The 19,103-nt window shown below is 60.6% G+C and overlaps 1 protein-coding gene across 4 annotated transcripts; it reads left to right on the forward strand.

Moving 5' to 3' along the window:
* Positions 1-576: 576 nt before the first annotated feature.
* USF2 (upstream transcription factor 2, c-fos interacting) lies at positions 577-19,039 on the forward strand. Of its 4 annotated transcripts, none has more exons than XM_075907890.2 (10): positions 577-1,382; positions 6,717-6,763; positions 6,909-7,066; positions 7,640-7,759; positions 10,869-11,022; positions 11,928-12,015; positions 12,867-12,925; positions 15,442-15,536; positions 16,581-16,709; positions 17,239-19,039. In XM_075907890.2, the coding sequence occupies exons 1-10, from the start codon at positions 1,330-1,332 to the stop codon at positions 17,326-17,328; spliced, it is 993 nt and encodes a 330-aa protein (XP_075764005.1). In that variant the 5' UTR covers positions 577-1,329; the 3' UTR covers positions 17,329-19,039. The 4 variants fall into 4 exon arrangements, with proteins under 4 accessions (XP_075764005.1, XP_075764007.1, XP_075764006.1 ...); XM_075907892.2 differs by having other exon boundaries at positions 583-1,382; positions 6,951-7,066; XM_075907891.2 differs by lacking the exon at positions 577-1,382 and adding an exon at positions 6,111-6,142.
* Positions 19,040-19,103: the final 64 nt, after the last annotated feature.

Genomic DNA, 19,103 nt, shown 5'->3' on the forward strand with positions numbered 1-19,103 from the left:
GCAGAGGTAGGTGCAAGGGCCGGTCAAACACGCACAGATCCCTTCTCCTTCCTGTTTTTTTCCGGGGGGGGGGGGGGAGAGGTGGGCGCGGGAAGGGGAGGAACCAGCAGCAGCTGGCACCACCCTTTAGCGACCGCGCAGGCGCGGGGGCAAGGGCAGGCTCTGCGCCCTTGATCCCGCGTGGGTAGTTCTCTCCCCCATCCCCGACGCCGCTATTTTCTCACAGCGAGTCATTGGGGGCTTCCCAGCGTTCCGCACCTCCCCCCCCCCCCATACACACATCCTCCCTCCACTGACCAAGGCAACCTTCTGTCTCCTCCCCCGCCCCCGGACTGCAGTAACGTGCGATCGGAGCAATATTCCATCGCCAAGGCTCCTTCCGCCCCCCAACGTTCTATTCCCGCCACCACCCGATTGTCGCAGCGTTCCATCGGGGTATCCCACATTCCATCCCCCACCCCTCCAGCGACAAGGGGGTCCCCCACGTGTCCTCCGCTCCCCAGCACGTCCCAGGCTCCCTCCCGTCCCTCAACCCGCGTCCTGTTGCCCTGCCCCCCATCCCGTACAGTGTCGCCATGTTCCACCGGGGGTCCCTAACTTCCAGCCCCCGCTCCACGCACCCCCTCCCCAAGCCGGCCAATGGCAACGCTGGATCCGGGGCTCCCCAGCAACGTTCCACCCGCGACCTGGGCTGCTGGCCACGTTCCCGCTCCACCCGCCGCAACCTTCTGCCCCCTCCCGCTGGACTGTTGCAACGTTCCATCTGCGGACGTGGGGGGGGGGGTCCTCAACCTTCCTTCCACCGCCCCCTCCCTGCCGGCAGCTCGCGACGCTCGGCCCGAGGGGCTCCCCAACGTTCCATCCGCTCGCGACGTTCCACCCCTCCCCCTCGACCGTCGCAACGTTCTATCCCCTCCCCCACTCTCCTCCCCGGATTGTTGCAACGTTCCATCCGCTGCTGCCGCCGCCGCCCGCGACGCTTCCCCCGGGTCCAGGCCGCGCTCGATCGGCGGCTCCGCCGGCTCCCCCCTCACGTGTCCCGGGCTCCCAGCTGGGGAAGAAGGGAGGGGAAGAGGGGGAAGGGGAGGGGGGGAGAGGATCGCTCTCGCTCTCCTCCTCACATGACCCGAGTGTTTGTCCCCGTGATCAGCGCCTCGGCTCCCGTGTCTCCTCCGCGTCCCCTCTGCCTCCATCCGGCGTGAGATTTAAACTCACCCGCCCCCCTTCCTCTCCCTCTTCTCCTCCCCCCCCCCCGCCCCGGCCTGGTGCTGAGGGGCCTCCCCACCCCTCTCCTTCCCCCTTCCCCTTCCCCTCCCCCCCTCTCCCCCCATGGACATGCTGGATCCCGGCCTGGACACAGCCACCGCCTCTGCTGCTTCCAGGTAAGGGGGAGAAGGGAGGAAATTCCCCACCCCCTCTCTGGGGGGCCTGATTTCTTCCCACCCCCTCGCTGGGCCTGCGGAGGGGCAGGGTGGGGGGAGGGGAGGGAGCCAGCCATGATCCTCCTGCAGCCGCGGCGCGGAGAGGGGGAGAACAAAATGGAGGACGAGGCAGAGAGAGCCCGAGGGGAAGGGGGGAAGCGGGCTGGGGTCGGGAGAGAAGCTTGGGTGGGGGGACAGGGAGCGGATCTGGGGGGCCATGACCTAGGGCGACGTGGAGTGTGGGGTGGGGAGGGGAAGATGTGGGGGCAGGGAGTCGGGGGCGCGCTGTGAGCCGGGAGGTAGGGAGTCGGGGGCGCGCTGTGGGCAGGGGGGCAGGGAGTTGGGGGGTGCTGGGAAGGGCGCGGATGGGGCCCTGTGACTTGTGTGGTTTGGGTCCGGAGGAATCCGGGGTCAGAGAGCTGGTGTCGGGAGGGGGACGCGGGAGGCCGGGCTGGGGTCTGTGCTGGGGGCAGGCGGGGGCTGGGGTCTATGCTGGGGGCAGGCGGGGGCTGGGCTGCTGGGGACGGACCTGACGGGGCACAGGCAGGGTGCGTGGAGGGAGGGTCTCACGCTGGTGGGGGGCGGAGATGAGGGGGGAGCAGATGGGGAAGGAGGGAGCTCCCAGGTCTGCCAGCAGAGTGAATTGGTGGGGAGGGGGCGGGGCGGAGACAGAGGTGGCTGTTGGGGTCCTAGTGACTCAGTGTGAGGAGGGGGTCTGGGATGAGGGGGCAAAGCAGAGGACTGGGAAAGTGGGGCGGGGAGGGAGCCAGCTCTTGTGTCTTGGTGGGGCGGAGCAGGGAAGGGTCCTGTGACCTCTACTGAGAGGCAGGGGAGGGTGCCCACCAAGTAGTTAGCTTCCAGGATCTCCCCCCCCCAAAGCCTCGCAGTGGGGGGGGGGGTCGGGGCCGTGGCGGGAAAAGGGCACCACTATAGGTGAGGGTTGTGGCCCAGGTGGTGGAAGGAGAGTGTGGAGCTCTGGGAAGGATTTGTCCAGGGGCCCCGGGTCTAGGAGAAAGCAGGCAGCCGAGAGATAGAAGAGTGTGTATGTTGGGGGAAGGGCCATGTGCTGGAGGTGGGAGGCTGCAGTTAGGGGGCATCTTCTGGGGGCCCTCTGTGCCAAAGGGACTGGGGTTGGGAGACCTAGGAGGGGGGGAGCAGAGACATAAGGGGGGGAGGGGAGGGACGGTCTGATGGCCTTGGGGAGGTGGAAAGTCTGGGGGCAGCAGGGGGTCATGGAGGGGTGGGGGTTGGGAGGCCCATGCTCCATATCTGTCCCTTGCAGTTGGTGGCAGCCTTGGGGAGGAGGGGGCAGCCATAGGCTCTGACAGGCGTGGGAATCTGTGCTTGGACAGTTCCCTCCCTCTCACATTTTGGGGCGGGATTGCAGGGAGCAGACGGGAGGGAGTGGGGGGGGGGGCGGTGACTGTGGTGGGGGCAGGGTTAGGGCAGGCCTGTGGGAGCCTGGAGTCTGTCCAGGGGCAGACCTGGGGTGCAAATGCTTGTTTGGGATCAGTGTGAAAGAGGGGGGTGGCTGGAGGCGATAAACACTCAGTGTATGGGCGGGGAATCGTACACTGTGGGCCAGCTCAGTGGAGCTACGGCCCATTGACCCAGCTGGGGTCTGGCCCCATTGACTTGGGTGGAGCTATGGCTGACAGCTGGGGCTTGGCCCTGTATCTGGCAGACTCTGAAGGTCATTCACGCCTCCAGGCTTTGTGTATTAGTGGCTGAGACTGGGATGGAGCAAGACTCACAAGGGGACGCCCCTCTTCTCTCTCTCTCTCTCTGACACACACACACACCCCTAGTCCTCTGATCAGCTCCCCCTCCCCCCGCTGCTCCATCCCTCTGCTTCCTGCACTGTAAGGCAACTGAATCAATTCCCCTGCCTTGCTCTCGAAGTGCTGGAGAGGCTGTCGCTCGCTGTGGGGACAGGCCAGGAATCGAGGGGTCTCTGGGAGGAAACTTGGTTAATACGCTTCAGAGCCAGGGACTTTCTTGGGCCTGTGAGAGGTGCTGATGGTTGGGTTTTCCCCCATCTGCCTCTTCCCATGCCTGCTTCTTCCCCCAGAGCTGCCTGCCTGCTATTTGCTACTGGCCCTTCGCTGCCCCCTCCTGCCTTCAGGGTACAGCAGGGGCAGGGTAGGCAGAGGGCCAAAGCTGAGCAGCTGTTGGGCGGCCAGCCCCAGGCCACCAAAGCAGCAGCCCCTGTGAACCCACGGAGCCCCCAGGCCACCAAAGCAGCAGCCCCTGTGAACCCACGGAGCCCATGCCTGTGAAGGGAGCTGGCAGGGCTGAGGGGCACTGTATTGCAGGGGCAGGGCATCAGGCAGGGGGCTGGCCCCAGTGCTCTGGTGCAGCGCTAGGGGATGCTGTGCTGTGGGGGGGCAAGCAGGGGGCTGGCCCCAGTGCCCCGTTGCAGCACCAGGGGGTGCTGTGCTGCAGGGGCCTGGCCCCAGTACCCCAGGGCAACACTAGGGGGCGCTGTGCTGCAGAGTACAAGATGCTGACACATCTGGCTCTTGTCAGAGTAGATGGGTCCCTGCGCCCATGGGCACTGAGCACGCCGAGAGCCTGCAGAAGGTGCCTCCCCGGGCACAGCTGGCAACGCGGGCTGCTAGGGAGATCTGGGGGGCTCTCCCTGCTACCCCAACTGTAATTAACTCAGTGAGTGACCCCTTCCCTGGCTACTGAAGCAGCCACTCCTTGCCTCAGCTGGGATCAGGGTGCTGGGCGCTGCCCAGACGCAGCCAGAGACAGGCCCTGCCGCAGCTTGGGTCAGGGTTAATCCAAGCAGGGAAGCCTGGTGCATGATGGGAGATGTAGTCCAACCTCTCCAGGACACTAACTCCCACAAGGCACCACAATTGCATTTTCCACTGACAGTATTTCAGGGCCCCAGTTTTTACCAACAGATGTGTGTGGGGGTTGGGGCTGGGGCGGCTGCATTTCATAGACTCCCACGGCTGGAAGAGACCTCCGGAGGTCATCAAGTCCAGTCCCCTGACCAAGGCAGGGCCAGCCCCAACCAATCAATTTCTCCGACTTGATTCTGCTTTGGGGTCTCAGTGTTTATGCGCCTCGCACAGACTCTCTTTCCAGGCCAGGCGGGTTTGTCCCCCGTTCGGGGGAGGGGGAAGTGGAGGCGGGGGGGTGTTCCAGGGAGCGTGCGGTGGACCTGAGAATGGGACTCGAGGCCCAGTATCTGAGTCCTGACGCCACCCTGAGAGGTGCCATCCTGGGTCTGGTGGATGGCAGATGTGGAGTCACCAGCTGCAGTGCCTGGGATGTCTGGGCTGCCTTGAGAGGCCGAGGGGGGGAGGGGGGACAGTTGTGTTCCACTGGGTGTCGGTGAACACAACGTCTGGCATAATTCCAGAATAACTCTGTTGATTTCCGCATGGCTCCTTGTCAGCGTGAAGGCCGGGCGGGGCCGCGCGTCAGGGTCTGACTCGTTTACTGTCACTAAAAACAGGGTCCGGATGTATCCCCTGGTTTCCTTCACTCCCCCATAGCCAGTTCTGACGGGCTGCCGGTCGATTGAGGAGGGGAAAGACCCCCCCACCCTGCCTCTCTGAGCCCCCGCCCTGGGGCCAGATGAAATGTGATGGTCCTTAGCTGCTATTCCCTGAGCCAGGCTGTTCCGGAGCAGCGCCGGAGCCCGGTCCATGTTGGGGCCCTTCTGCATGCTGACCTGGGGCGTTAGCATTTCTTAGGGTGATGTTTCGCAGGGCGTTAATCAGTGTGTAACGCCCGCTCCCCCATTCCCCCCCTTCCCTCCTCTGCAGGGCTAGAACCAGGGGACCAGTGGATCTCAAAGCGCAAGTGCCTTTGGCGTCACCTGCTCCAGCCATGCAGAGGAAGTCGCTGACTCCTGCCATTCCTGACCTAGGCACGCGGGAGTGACTCACACCTCAGGGTCACTGAGTCAGGAGCGACCCTACAAAAACAAAGCTGCAAACACAGTCCGGGCACGTTGTGGGGCAGCCGCGTTGCCAAGTGCCCACCCGTTGCCTCCATCTGATAGCTGTAGCCCCTAGTGTGAAAGAGGATGGCCAGTGAGGTGAGGTTTCAGGGGTGCGGTCAAAGGCCCCTGGTTTACCTGGGGCTAGCAGGCACGCACGAAACTGACCAGGTGGAAAGGAACCCAAGGGCTCCAGCCTGGTGTAAGCTGCTAAGTAAATCTCCGCGCCGTCCGAGTCCCGTGCATAGGAGCATCCCTTGGCAGTTATGTTCCACGCTGGCTTCCGGTTAGGACATGGGCCTTGTCTTGCCTGGCCCACGGGCAGGGTTAGAGTTAAACCAATTCTAATACCCGATGGCGAAGGCAGCTGCCTGAGCCTTCCGCGGCGGGAAAGCTGAGAAAATTGCCATGTGCACTGGAGCTGGAAACTTTTGGGAAGTATCTGGGTTGGATTTAAGGCTCCTTTGTGTTTATGGTAGGACTTACAGGGAGTGTTGTCAGTGTCAGACCCACTGCGCGAGGCAAATCCTGCCCCAGCCAAGATGGGGGGTGCCCCCCCACCCCAGACACTTAGAAACAGTCTCTGAGCCTGGGGCAGGGAGTCTGACAGACTAGGACTCAAACCCAGTTCCTACTCTAGCTCCTCAGGCGGTAGCTCGTCGCTCTTCCTGCTCGCCACCTCTCTGGAGAGGGTAGCGAGTGCTGGCAAAAGAGGTCGGGCGAAACTGATCCGGCCGCAAATGCAGCTGCATCTGGGGTGAGGCGCTTCCACAGCACACAGCAACGGTGCCGAGTGTAGGACAGGAAGGCGAGGAGAGCCCCGGAGCAGGTTAGAAGGGAAGGGGGAGGAGGTGGGGGCAGGATTAGCTCTTTGCAGGAGTCCGGGTGTCCTTGGCGAACGAAGCCTTCTCCAGCCGCGAGCTGGGTGCAGGGGACGGTTCAAATGTTGTCAGCTGGGTCCTGTTCGGTTTCTGCTCAGTCCGGTGGCTTGGCGGCATGGCTGTGTGTCTGGTCTTCGCATCCTGGGGTGGCCAAGAGCCACACGGCCTGGCGCACAGTCGCAGAGTGAATTAACTGCCTCCTCTAGCACGAGCGGCTCCCAGGGTCTGCTGCTCCCTCTGGCGTCCTCTTGGAGAACAGAGAAAGGGAGTGGGGCCTAGTGGTTAGCTCCAGAACTCCTGGGTTCTCTCCCCAGCTCTGGAAGGGGAGTGGGGCCTCCTGGGTTCTCTCCCCAGCTCTGGGAGGGGAGTAGGGGCCTAGTGGTTAGAGCAGAGGGGTGGGAACCAGGGCACAGCAGCTCACGCTGGGTGTTGTCTCCTTCTGTCTTCCAGCCACGAGAAAGGACAAGAAGCTGAGGAAGGCGTCGAGCTGCAGGAAGGTGAGGGAGGGAGCAGGCGGCCCTGGGCTGTCTGTGGGAGCCCAGAGAGCCGCCTTGGTCCCTTTCAGCCAGTGGGGTGGGACTCGGGCTGCCCCTGCACCCCAGAGAACCCAGGAGTTCCCAGCCCCGCCCTCTCCCTCGGCAGGCTCCTGTGTGCACCACAGCTCTGCTCTCTCCGGCCTTGCAGGGGACGTCACCAGCGCGGAGGAGCAGACGGCCGTGGCCATAGCCAGTGTCCAGCAGGCCGCCTTCGCCGACCACAATATCCAGTACCAGTTCCGCACAGAAAACAATGGAGGACAGGTCAGAGCTGGGGGGAAGGAGGCTCCCCCGACGCTATGGGGTGCTGCTCTGCAAGGATGGGGGAGGGCTCCCTTGGCACTAGGGGGTGTTGCAGGGAGGGGGCTCTTCCCCTGGCACTAGGGGGCGCTGCACTGGAGGGAGGAGGCTCTCTCCTGGCACTAGGGGGCGCTGTGCTGCGGGGGGGGGGGAAGGGTTTCCCCTGTCACTAGGGGGCGCTGTGCTGGAGGAAGGGGGGGGGAAGGGTTTCCCCTGGCACTAGGGGGCGCTGTGCTGGAGGAAGGGGGGGGGAAGGGTTTCCCCTGGCACTAGGGGGCGCTGTGCTGGAGGAGGGGGGGGAAGGGTTTCCCCTGTCACTAGGGGGCGCTGTGCTGGAGGAAGGGGGGGAAGGGTTTCCCCTGGCACTAGGGGGCGCTGTGCTGGAGGGGGGGGCTCTTCCCCCCCCAGGCACTAGGGGGCGCTGTGCTGGAGGAAGGGGGGGGAAGGGTTTCCCCTGGCACTAGGGGGCGCTGCAGCATCTGGGGATTCTGTTCCCATTTCTCTGTCTCAAATGCTCTCTCTTTCTCATCCTCCCAGGTGACATACAGAGTGGTCCAGGTGACGGACAGTCAGCTGGATGGACAGACGGACGCGACGGGGGCTGTCAGCGTAGTCTCGACAGCAGCCTTCGCTGGAGGCCAGCAGGCTGTTGCCCAGGTGAGGGACGGGCTGCACCTGTTTCCCGTCCGGGTGCGGTGGAAGGGATGGGGGTCTGGACAGGAGGGGGCTCTTACGACACTTCCATTGGCCCCCCGGCGCTTTCCAAAGGAGGCTGGAATCCCCAGGCCTGTTAGAGCATTTGGGGAAACTGAGGCACGGGGCAGTGAGGTGACATGCTGGGGTCAGCCCACAAGCAGGTGTTAGGGCCAGAAATGGAGCTCAGGAGTCCAGAGACTCAGTCCAGGAGCCTCCTCGTGCTGTCCCTTTGGGGAAGCCCAGATGAATCGTTCACAAAGCGCTCCACAGCCACCACGTCTGAGAAATCGCCTGGCGAAAGCCGGCTGGGTTAGGTGTCTAGGGCAGCGCCTGAGGGCCCTTCTGGGATCAGGGCCCTGTTGTACCGTGCACTGCCCAGACCCAACCGGACACGGCCCTGCCCAGCCGGGATCAGGGTCCTGTTGTACCGTGCACTGCCCAGACCCATCCGGACACGGCCCTGCCCAGCCAGGATCAGGGCCCCGTTGTACCGGGCGCTGCCCAGACCCATCCGGACACGGCCCTGCCCAGCCGGGATCAGGGTCCTGTTGTACCGTGCACTGCCCAGACCCATCCGGACACGGCCCTGCCCAGCCAGGATCAGGGCCCCGTTGTGCCGGGTGCTGCCCAGACCCAACCGGACACGGCCCTGCCCAGCCGGGATCAGGGCCCTGTTGTACCGTGCACTGCCCAGACCCAACCGGACACGGCCCTGCCCAGCCGGGATCAGGGCCCTGTTGTACCGTGCACTGCCCAGACCCATCCGGACACGGCCCTGCCCAGCCGGGATCAGGGCCCTGTTGTGCCGGGTGCTGCCCAGACCCAACCGGACACGGCCCTGCCCAGCCGGGATCAGGGCCCTGTTGTACCGTGCACTGCCCAGACCCAACCGGACACGGCCCTGCCCAGCCGGGATCAGGGCCCTGTTGTACCGTGCACTGCCCAGACCCATCCGGACACGGCCCTGCCCAGCCGGGATCAGGGTCCTGTTGTACCGTGCACTGCCCAGACCCAACCGGACACGGCCCTGCCCAGCCGGGATCAGGGTCCTGTTGTACCGTGCACTGCCCAGACCCAACCGGACACGGCCCTGCCCAGCCGGGATCAGGGCCCCGTTGTACCGGGCGCTGCCCAGACCCAACCGGACACGGCCCTGCCCAGCCGGGATCAGGGCCCCGTTGTGCCAGGCGCTGCCTATCTGGGATCTGGGCCCATCTGAAGGGCGCGGCAGAGCAGGGAATTGAGCCGGGGTGTCGGCTGCTCCCAGCCAGTGTTTCCCTCCCTTGGGAGCTGGAGCTCGGGGTTGGCTCCCTCCCCCACATGCTGCTGGTGGTTATGGGTTAGCCTGGCCTTGCGAAGGCGCCTTCCTCCCGCGTGCGCTCGCTCAGAGGTGGTCGGGGCCAGGTGTTGCCTGCTGCTCTGGTCGTGTGGGACAAGGGCTGCCCACGGAGCACACATGGTGCCTCTTCACTGCAGCCAAATGCGCCACCCACTGGATTGCCAGCTGCTTGGCACGGGCTGTCGGTGCAGTGGGGGCGCGTGTACAGCGCCTGGCGCGGTGGGTGGCCGGACCAGCCTGGGGGCCGATAATAGCACTCCCTTCTGTCAGTGGATCGCCGGGCACTTTGAGCATTACCCCCCCCCAGATAGGGGAAACTGAGGCGGGGGGTGTCAGGAATGAGAACAGAACCTAGATTTCCCAAGCCCCACCCTGCTCTATCCACTAGGCAGCACTGCCTTGCGGGTGCTCTTGTCAGTGCTGACAATTGGTCCATCTCAGGCAGGTCTTGCTCCAAACTCAAGGGTGTTTCTCTGTGGCAGGAAGCTGCCGTGTTGACTGTCCTAGAACCCCAGAGATTTCTGGGCCTGATGCTCCTCGGGGGCCAGCTCCACGGGTGACCAGGGCCCCTCTGCTGTGGGCGGGGCTAATCACTCCCTCCGTCCATAGAGTCCCCAAGTGCATCTCCTCTTGGGCAAACTCCTCCCCCCCCCTCACTCTGTGGTTGACTTCACCGTTTTCCCCAGCCCTTCCCAAGGGCCTGGGCTCTGCGCCCAGGACCAGGGGGGTGCGTCCCCATCACAAGGCTGTGAAGGGCAGGCCGGCTTGCTGAGCAGAGTGCTGGTGTGTTCCCAGCCTGGTTTGCCGAGTAACTTTACCAAATCCCCTTATTCCGTGCCTCAGTTTCCCCACCAGTGACATGAGGCGAATGGTGCTGGCTGCTGGGGGCGTGTTTCTGCTAAGGCGCTCGGGGGACGGGGGTGGTGGTGGTGGCTATTTGTTGTCTGGCTATAGGCTGGCCCCTGTGGCCACTTTGGGAAGTGCGGGCACCGACTAGAGACTGTGCCCAGCTCTGGGGGGGCCGCATGTCAAACAGGACATGGGGAAATTTGGGAGGGATCAGGGTAGAACGGCGGGGCCAATCCGAGGGCTGGAAATCCTGCCCGAGGGCCAGGCGTGGAGGGAGCTCCAATCGGGGAAGTTTCTCCAGAGATGCCTCAGAGGGGACCAGATCCGGGTCTGTCAGCACCTCCCTGGGGGAGAGCAGAGGGCCCGTTAACCCGGCTAGGGCAGGCCAAGTGAGGGGGAGAGGGCGGATTAATTCAGGCTGGAGTTAAGGGGCAGATTTTTAACCAGCAGCAGGGAATGAACCTTCTTGGGATGGTTCATCATTCTAGATCCTGGCCATGATTTCAGGCCAGCAGTGGTGGTGCCCACCTGCCTCCTGCAGCACAGCGCCCCTCCTGGCTTCCCTGCGCCACGCAGGCTGGATCTGCCCCAGCCTCACTGGGGCACGGAGGGGTCTGGGCTGCAGGGTGGTGGGATCAGGAGGAAATCTGTCCCTTGGCAGGCGATTCCATCATTGGCCACTAGAGGGCGCTTTTGTCTGCAGCAGCTCGTTCTGCCCAGTACCGGAGCCTTGATGCCGGGCTAGATGGGCTGGCTGGTCTGATCAGAGGGCAGGGAGGCAATCAGGCTAGATCCCACGCCCCTCCCAGAGCCGGCGATAGAACCCAGGAGTCCTACTGTCAGCCGCCATGTTCTAACCACTACACACCACTCCCCTCTCAGGCTGTGATCCAGAACCCGTTCAGCAATGGCGGGAGCCCGGCGGCAGACGCGGTCAGTGGGGAGGCCCGCTTCGCGTATTTCCCCGCCTCCACGGTCGGGGACGCCACGGCGGTGTCGGTCCAGACCACGGATCAGTCCCTGGCACAGGCTGGAGGTGAGAGCCCCAGGGGGTCTGCTTGCTCCTTGGGGCCAGGCCTTCGCCACCGCGGGGGCGGCTCCTGCTTCCCTGGGTGAGGGTGCCTCGCTGGGAGGGGCTAACCTGGCTTGGAGTAGCGCAGCCGGGCTGGCTGTTGAGGGGCCTCGAAAGGGTTAGCAGAGCCGGGGGGGCTTTTGGGGAGACAGGAGGGGGCGGATGTGGTGCCCTCAGCAGCATCTGTATCAGTTGCATGTGGGGCAGCCCCCTTTTTCTCCCAGTGACGGGCGTGGGCTCTGGGCAGCTCCCAGCCACGGCAGATCCAGGTTGCATTGGTCCTGCTCAGGGCAGCGGCAGGCGCGGGCTCCGGGCAGACCCAGGTGGTGTCAGTTTCGCTCGTTCCCGGCTTGGGGCTTTTCTGCCCAGCCCCTGGGAGCAGAGACTCCTGGGAATGGAGCCGGGTTTCTGCCTCTGCTGCCTGAGCCCAGCCCTGAGCAGGCGGCTGCAGCATCTCCCCGCCTCCGGGCTGGCTCCAGGGTCCCCAAGGAAATGCCCCAAACAGGCAGCCAGTTTCCTCTTCCTGGTGCACGAGCCGCTCGGGGGGGCGCCAGTGTGATGGGATCCTGGCACCAGTGACTGTTCCCAGTTGCCCAGTCCCCTTGGTATCCGTGACTGGCAGGGTGTTAATTCTCCCCTCGTTAATGCCTCGTCGGGGCCTGGTCCGGCCCCCACAGCATCTAGCCCGTCTGCGGGGCCAGCCTCCCCCTCTGTCGCCTGGCCCCTCGAATCCTGGCTCCCAGCCGGCCCGCTTCCTGCTCTAGCCACTAGACCCCACTCTCCTCCCAGCACAGGGGATAGAGCCCCGGAGTCCTGGTTTCCAGGTGTCCCTTTCTGCGTCCGTCTGACCCCTCTGTCGTCCCCCCCAGGCCAGTTCTACGTGATGATGACCCCCCAGGAGGTGTTGCAGACTGGGACGCAACGCACCATCGCTCCCCGCACCCACCCGTACTCCCCGTACGTAGCCTGTGGAGTTGAGGGGGGGGGGGGCTGAAAATCCACGACTTGCTCAACTTCCGCTATGTGGGGAGGGCCCCCCATGGGGCTGGTTGCTGGGGGGAGGGGCTGCCCCAGGGGATTGCCCGGCTCCCCCCACCTGTCTTGGCTCCTGGGTTCCTGCCTCGCTCCTGGGGATTCCCCCGGCCAGCTCCTGCTCCAACCACCTCCCCAGCTAGGGGAAAGCCTGTACCAGACAACCCCTCCCTGCAGCTCTGCCCCCCTCTGCCACCTGCCTCGCGTAGCAGCTCGCCTGGAACCAGCAGGCCCTGGGTAACCCCCTTCCTCTCCCCCGCCCCTGGTATTACCCACGCGGGCATCGGCCTCAAGGGGATTAGAGCCCCCTGCAGAGCAGCCAGCGGGTGACCGGGTGGGGGCGCTAGGTCCCAGGACTGAGTGTGGCTGGGAGGAGGAAAGGGGGGCTTGGAAAGGAGTTGAGACACCACTGCCCCCTGTTGGATGTGTGTGTGTGTGTGTGTGTGTACTGCCCCCTGCTGCATCTGCTTTGTGTGTATGTTTGCGCTTCCCCGTGCTGGATCTGCCGTGTGTGTGTGTGTGTGTGTGTGTGTGTGTGTGTGTGTACGCGCACATATATGCTGCTCCCTGCTGAATCGGGGGGGGGGGGGCGGTTGTGAGCGCTGCCCCCTACTGGATCTGTTCTGTGTGCATGCTGCCCCTGCATGTCGCGTGTGCGCGAGGCAAGAGCCGAAAGATCCATACTTGGTGCATCCTGGACTCAGCACGGCGATCTGGTGTCAGGACAAATATTTTTTGCCCCCAATAACGTCCTCTTCCCTCTGGTGCCACCCCAGGAAGATGGACGGGACGCGGACGCCCCGCGACGAGAGGCGGCGAGCCCAGCACAACGAAGGTGGGTGGCGGCTCAGACCCCCGCTGGGCGTTGGCCCCATGGTGCCATTTCACTCCAGGGATCCCGGGACTTCCCCTCCCACACACAGCCCCCTCCTCGCGGTTCCTGCTCTTCCGACCCTTGCCAGACAAGCTGACTGCATCTGGCTCTACGACCGTCATTCCCAAAGCCATTCGGCCGTGGGAGAAACGTCTCGTCCTTTGAATAGGATCTTCCGGCCCCCAAGGGCCCTGCGCTGGGATGTCTCTGAGCAGTTGGCCAATACCCCAGAGCAGCTCGCCCTGGGCAGAGCGTCTGGGTTTGGGAGTCGTTTCCCATCCCGGCCTTTGAAGTGCAAGCAACGAGAGGGAACGTGAAACTGACCGGTGTGCGCCGGTGGAGAAAAGGGGAGAAATCTCTCTCTGCAAATCACAGAGAGGACTGGGCTATTGGGGTTCTGAAACTCTTAGGCTCGGGAGCAGTCAGTGTGTCTGTAGCAAGGGGTTGGCTATTGGAATGGGATTAGATGGAAAATGAATTTTTTTGAGGCAACAAAACAGCAAAACCATTTTCCTCCCTATAGGAAATTCTGATTTTTTTTTTTTTTATAATTTATTTTTTTTCCTGCAAACAATTGCTGAATCTGAAAACTGCCCTGGTTTGGGTGAAAGCAGAAATGCTGAATATTTCAAAAGCGACGAGGAGTCCTGTGGCACCTTATAGACTAACTGAAGTGTAGGAGCATAAGCTTTCGTGGGCAAAGACCCACTTCGTCAGATGCATGTAGTGGAAATTTCCAGAGGCAGGCCAGGATCAGGCTGGAGATGACCAGGTGGAATGGAATGGCTTGCTAACTACAAAAGCAGCTTCTGCTCTCTTGGAATTCACACCTCCAGATCAGCTGCTAGAAGTGGGCCTCATCCTCCTTGATTGGATCCACCTGGTCATCTCCAGCCTGATCCTGGCCTGCATATTTATTCCTGCCTCTGGAAATTTCCACTACATGCATCTGACGAAGTGGGTCTTTGCCCACGAAAGCTTATGCTCCTACACTTCAGTTAGTCTATAAGGTGCCACAGGACTCCTCGTCGCTTTTGCCGATTCAGACTAACACGGCTACCCCTCTGATACTTGAATATTTCAATGCTCTGAAAACCGACTTTCCATCCGGCAAAACATTTGCGCTATGTCTACACTGCAGGTTTTTGCCGGCAGAGAGTATGCTAATGAAGCGCTCATTAGCATTTGTCGGGCTGTCATTTTCATATTCTCTGCCAATGCTTTTTGCGCAAAGACAAGCAGGGTAGACAGGGCTGTTTTGCGCCAAAAAACCCTTTTGCACAAGATTGTTATACCTTCTTTTTTGAGGCTCTTGCGCAGAAGTGGGTTTTTGTACAAAATAGCGCCATCTACACAGCAGCTTGTTGCGCAAAAACCTCTTGCACAAAAAGCAACGGCGGAGAATATGCAAATGACAGTGCAGCAAATGCTAATGAGCACTTCATTAGCATACTCTCTGCTGGCAAACAGCTTCGATGTAGACGTAGCCTTGGAGACATTACATTTTTTTCTGCCAATCTGGCCAAAAAGCCAAAATGTTGATGGGGGTGTGTGTGTGTGGGAGGGGGGGGGTTGTGGGGTGTTGGGTGGGTGGTTGTAGTTTTTGTTTGTTTGTTTTTTGCACCAAACATATTTTCTAAAGTGTAGTTTGGGGTGTCAATACAGACCATTTTCTGTTTTTAAACACTTAGAATATCAAAATATGTTGAAACTAACCGTTTAAACTTAGCTAGTTGAAAGATTTTCTTTTTTTCCCCGAATCTTCCTTCCCCTCTGGTGCTCCCAGCTCTCTCTTCCCCCCCCCCCCCCCACACACCGCCTTGGCTGAGATACCACCCCGCCAGCCTGCTCCTGCACCCTCCCCCTCCAGCTGGACACCTACCCCCAGAGGGGGGGTACAGCCCCCTAATATTTTTAAACCAAATGTCGTCCATCTCAGTAGGATTTCAGGTTTAAGGAAGAAGGTATCCAATGGAAACCTGGTTTTAGGTAGGGTTTTTTCCTACCAATTTTTCTTAAATTCCACCATGTGGCCTCATGCCTGCTGGCCTCTGTGTTGTGCTGTTTGGTGAAACTACATTTCCCAGGATGCACTGTGGTGACTCATGCATTTTGGTTGGTTGAGCTCCCTTGTGAGATTATATCCCCCAAGATGCACTATGGCCAGGCAACTGTTCTGATCACATCTGACCAGGAGGCAGGACTGGTGCATCATGGGAGGTGTAGTCTTGCCAGAGAGATGACTCAGTACAGTGGGCTGCAGCAGGTGGCATCTCTACTACAATTCCCAGAAGGCCCTTGCAGGAGTTTTTTAGAGTTTTGGCCAAAACTCAAATTTGTTTTTTTGTTCATTTTCTGGCCTCCTTCCCTGTTTTCCCGGTGACTCCAGCCCTGCTGTGACCTGCCAAGAGGCTGGGCGGAGGTGCCAGGTGGGGGTGCTGTGCATAACCCGTGTGCTTTTCTCTTTTGCCCCCTAGTGGAGAGGAGGAGGCGAGACAAAATTAACAACTGGATTGTCCAGCTATCGAAAATCATTCCAGACTGCAACACTGACAACAGCAAGACGGGCGCGGTGAGGGGCAGGGGCTGGGAGGGGATGGCGGGGGACGAGGGGGAGGCTGGCCAAGGCTGTGCATTGGTTTTGTTTTTGTAGGGTCTCCCAAAAAACCAGAGTGCAGAGGGCGGGATGAAGGATTCCAGCCTTCCCTGGAGGGGTGGGCATGGGAAAACTCCACTCCTCCCACCCGCTCTGCAAAGCCATCTCTCGCTGAGGGGCCCTGGCATGTCTGAGAGACCCTCCAGTAACAAACTGGTGCCTCTGGCGCCCTGCTTCCAGGAGACCCTACAATAACATACTCCTCCAGGGCTCCCAAAACCTTAGAGTGACACCCCAGGGCCTGAGAAGACTCTACAATAACAAAGCCAGGGCTCACAGAGCCCGAGAGCCCTGTGGGGTGAAGGTGGGAGACAGCAGAGGGGAGCGATGAAAACCTCAGTGTGGGGGGAGTTGCCCCCAAGTTCTGGCTTTGTCCCTTCCTGTTGGGGGCGGGTAGATTCGGGGGGGGGAAAGGGTCAGTAGGAGGCGTTCGAAGGATGTCCGAGATTGTGGGGATTTCAGGGGTGGGGGAGGTTTTGGGGGGTATCGGGGTGGGGCGCTGAGTAGGGATGTAAAGGGGTAGCTGGTTGCCCCAGTAGGCCACCCGGTAAGCCAGTGCTCTAAAATCTCCCCCGACATCAGCCCCTCCCTGCACTCGCTCTACCCAAGCTCCCCCACTCCCTACTGGCCCTGGAACCCCCCGAGCACCCTCCTACTTCCTGGGAACGCCTCCCCGCTGGCCGGCAGAGTAACCAGTGAACCGGCCGGTTAACCGTGTCGTTCAGCCAGCTAACGTTAACGTTTTCAACGGGATTTTCCATCCCTAGCGCCGAGGTCGTGGGGGGAGTTCCAGGGCCAGTAGGGAGTGGGGGAGCTTGGGTAGAGGGGTTTCCATGGTAGCGGAGGCGGGGTGGATTTTGGGGGGGTTGTGGGGTACAAGGCGGGTGATGGGACCAAGGGGGTGTCAGGGCATTGTGTGCTGAAGGGTTCCCCTGTCTGTCTGTCCGTCCGTGCATGCAGAGCAAAGGCGGCATCCTGTCCAAGGCTTGCGACTACATCCGGGAGCTGCGCCAGACCAACCAGCGCATGCAGGAGACCTTCAAGGAGGCCGAGCGACTGCAGATGGACAACGACCTCCTACGGCAGCAGGTAGCCAGGGAGGCGCCCGTCTCCTGCCCTCCCCATCTCGGCCCGTCCCCTGCTACCTGCTCCCCCTCTCACCTCCACCCCCCCCCACCCTCCCCATCTCAGCCTGCCCTCTGCTACCCCCCCACGCACACCCATCCCCTGCCCTCCCCGTACCCTCGCATCCCTTCCCCCGCTGTCTCCGTCTCTGCCCATCCCCTGCTACCCTCCCCCCTCGTCTCAGCCCGTCCCCTGATACCCCCCACAGCCCGCGACCTCCCTGTCTCTACCCATTCCCTGGTATCTGACCAGTATTCTCATCTCTGATGCCAAGGAGAAGTCTGGGATGGTTTGCCTCAAGGCCTGACTGGCTGAGGAGAGCCCCCACCCCGCCCCCTGCAGCCCCTGCCCCTCTCCCTGCAGCCCAGCGCCCCCTGGTGCCTCATAGAGGCATTAGGGCTGGCCCTGCCGGCTGAGGGAGAGCCCCCTCCCCTGTCCCGCGACCCTGCCCAGCTCCGTGGTTGACTCTCTGGTTTCCCTCTCTCCTGCCCAGGTCGAGGAGCTGAAGAACGAGAACGCCCTCCTCCGCGCGCAGCTGCAGCAGCACGGCATCGAAACTGTGGGCGACGCCCCGGGGCAGTGACCCTGCCGCCTGCTCCTTCACACGGGATCCCCCCGCCTCCTTCCGTCCCCCCGCCCGCCCTTCGTCTGGTGCAGAGACCTCCCTGTGTTACCTCCACGTGGCCAAACTCAACTGGGGGGCAGCCGCACAGCCCCTGCTTGGCCGGGCCCCCTTCCCCGGGGCCCCCCTCGGCTGCTGCCCGCCCGCCCCCCACGCGTAGGAAATGTTAAGATTCAAGCAAACAAACGGGGTTTTTTTTTATAGTAGGTTTTTAACACAGGATAGCGGCCCCGGGGCGTGTTTTCCCCTCCCCCAGCCCAGCAACAGGTTTGAATCCTCCCTCTTCCGGCTTCGAGTCGTAGCCACGCGGTGGCATTTTCCTAGCGTTCCTTTTCTTCAGGCCGCGGCACGTATTTTGCTTGGTGAGGAGGAGGCGGCTGCGTGGGGCCAGCCACCCGTGTCTCCCGGCAGGTCGCTCTGGCGTTGGGGGAGTCTGTGACTGCCATCCATTTTGGACACCCGGAGGGGGGGTGTTTTTCCTCTCCAGGCAGCAAGCCTCTGAAAAATCCCACCCCTTCCCAAATGTAGCAACTTGGAGGGGCAGGAATGGGACCCCCCCCCCCCAAACTCCTACCCCAGTTTGGCAAGTTCTCGCCAGCCGGTGCGGTCCCAGCGGGATCTAATCCGCTCGTGTTTCACCAGCTGGCAACTGCAGAAGCAATTCAGTACCTGGCTAGGGGATTTCCAGCTCTTACTTTATTTTTTTCCCTGCCTTTCAAATCCCAGCTGCCTCTTCCATGGAAATCGGGCCTCTTGGGACTTCCAATAAAAACTCCCAAGGCATCTCCTGCTGAGCAGCCGGAAACAAAAGCAGAGAGACACGAAATTGCCAGCCAGTTCGCTCCCGAAAGCCGTGGCTGCCGCACCTGGCCACTCGTCTGATCTCCTCTTCATCCCTCCCTCTATTGTAATTATGTTTTTAACAGAGGGACGTCGGAGTGCAAACCCTTACACTTTTTTTTGTAATTAATCTATATTTTATTTTTTAGTTCCAAATGCATTTGTATAGAGGTACGTCTGTATCATAGCTCGAGCCCAGAGAGTTTAATATTGACTGAGGTCGACTAAATGGTTGTTTTCTGTGGAGGGTTTTTGCATATATATATATATACATATATATATAATTTTTTAACAAAAAAAATCAGCAATCGATCTTGCAATATTTGGGTCAAAATCAGGAAATCTCTTCAGTTCCCTTTTCTTGCGATTTTTCAATTGGGCTTGATTTCTCTCCTGCAAGCACGACATTTTTTGGCTTTGTGTTTGGTTTTTTTTGGTTTTTTTTTTTTTTGGTTTTTTGTTTTTTAAATAAGCATGGCTCTAAGAAAACCAAAAATACACAAAAATCAACAAAAAAAAGTTTATAATAGCGAGCTTTTAGCTTTGGGTTTTTTTATATACCGGCAAAAAAAAAAAAAAAACAGGAAAAAAAGAGAAGCAAGACTTTCAGATGGAGTTGGAAATACGTGTAACCTTTCTGTCCTGGTCCCCGCTTCCCACAGAATGGAAGAATGAATGAATCAAGGAAAGAAAAAGGCGAATCAGATTAAAGGAAAAGCAAAAAAAAAAAAAAAAACTAAGTGGAATGAGTTGAATTGCAGAGTTTGAATGTTGGAAAGTAGGAAATTAATTCTGTTTATATATAAAAGAGGAAAAAACTGTGCAGATGTAATATTGTACGGGATGATTTCTTTGTGGGGTGGGGACAGAAGGGAGAGGGGGGGTAAATGGGGCAT

Source organism: Pelodiscus sinensis, chromosome 22 (assembly GCF_052426305.1).
Source record: "Pelodiscus sinensis isolate ZL-2025 chromosome 22, ASM5242630v1, whole genome shotgun sequence".
NCBI lineage: Eukaryota > Metazoa > Chordata > Testudines > Trionychidae > Pelodiscus > Pelodiscus sinensis.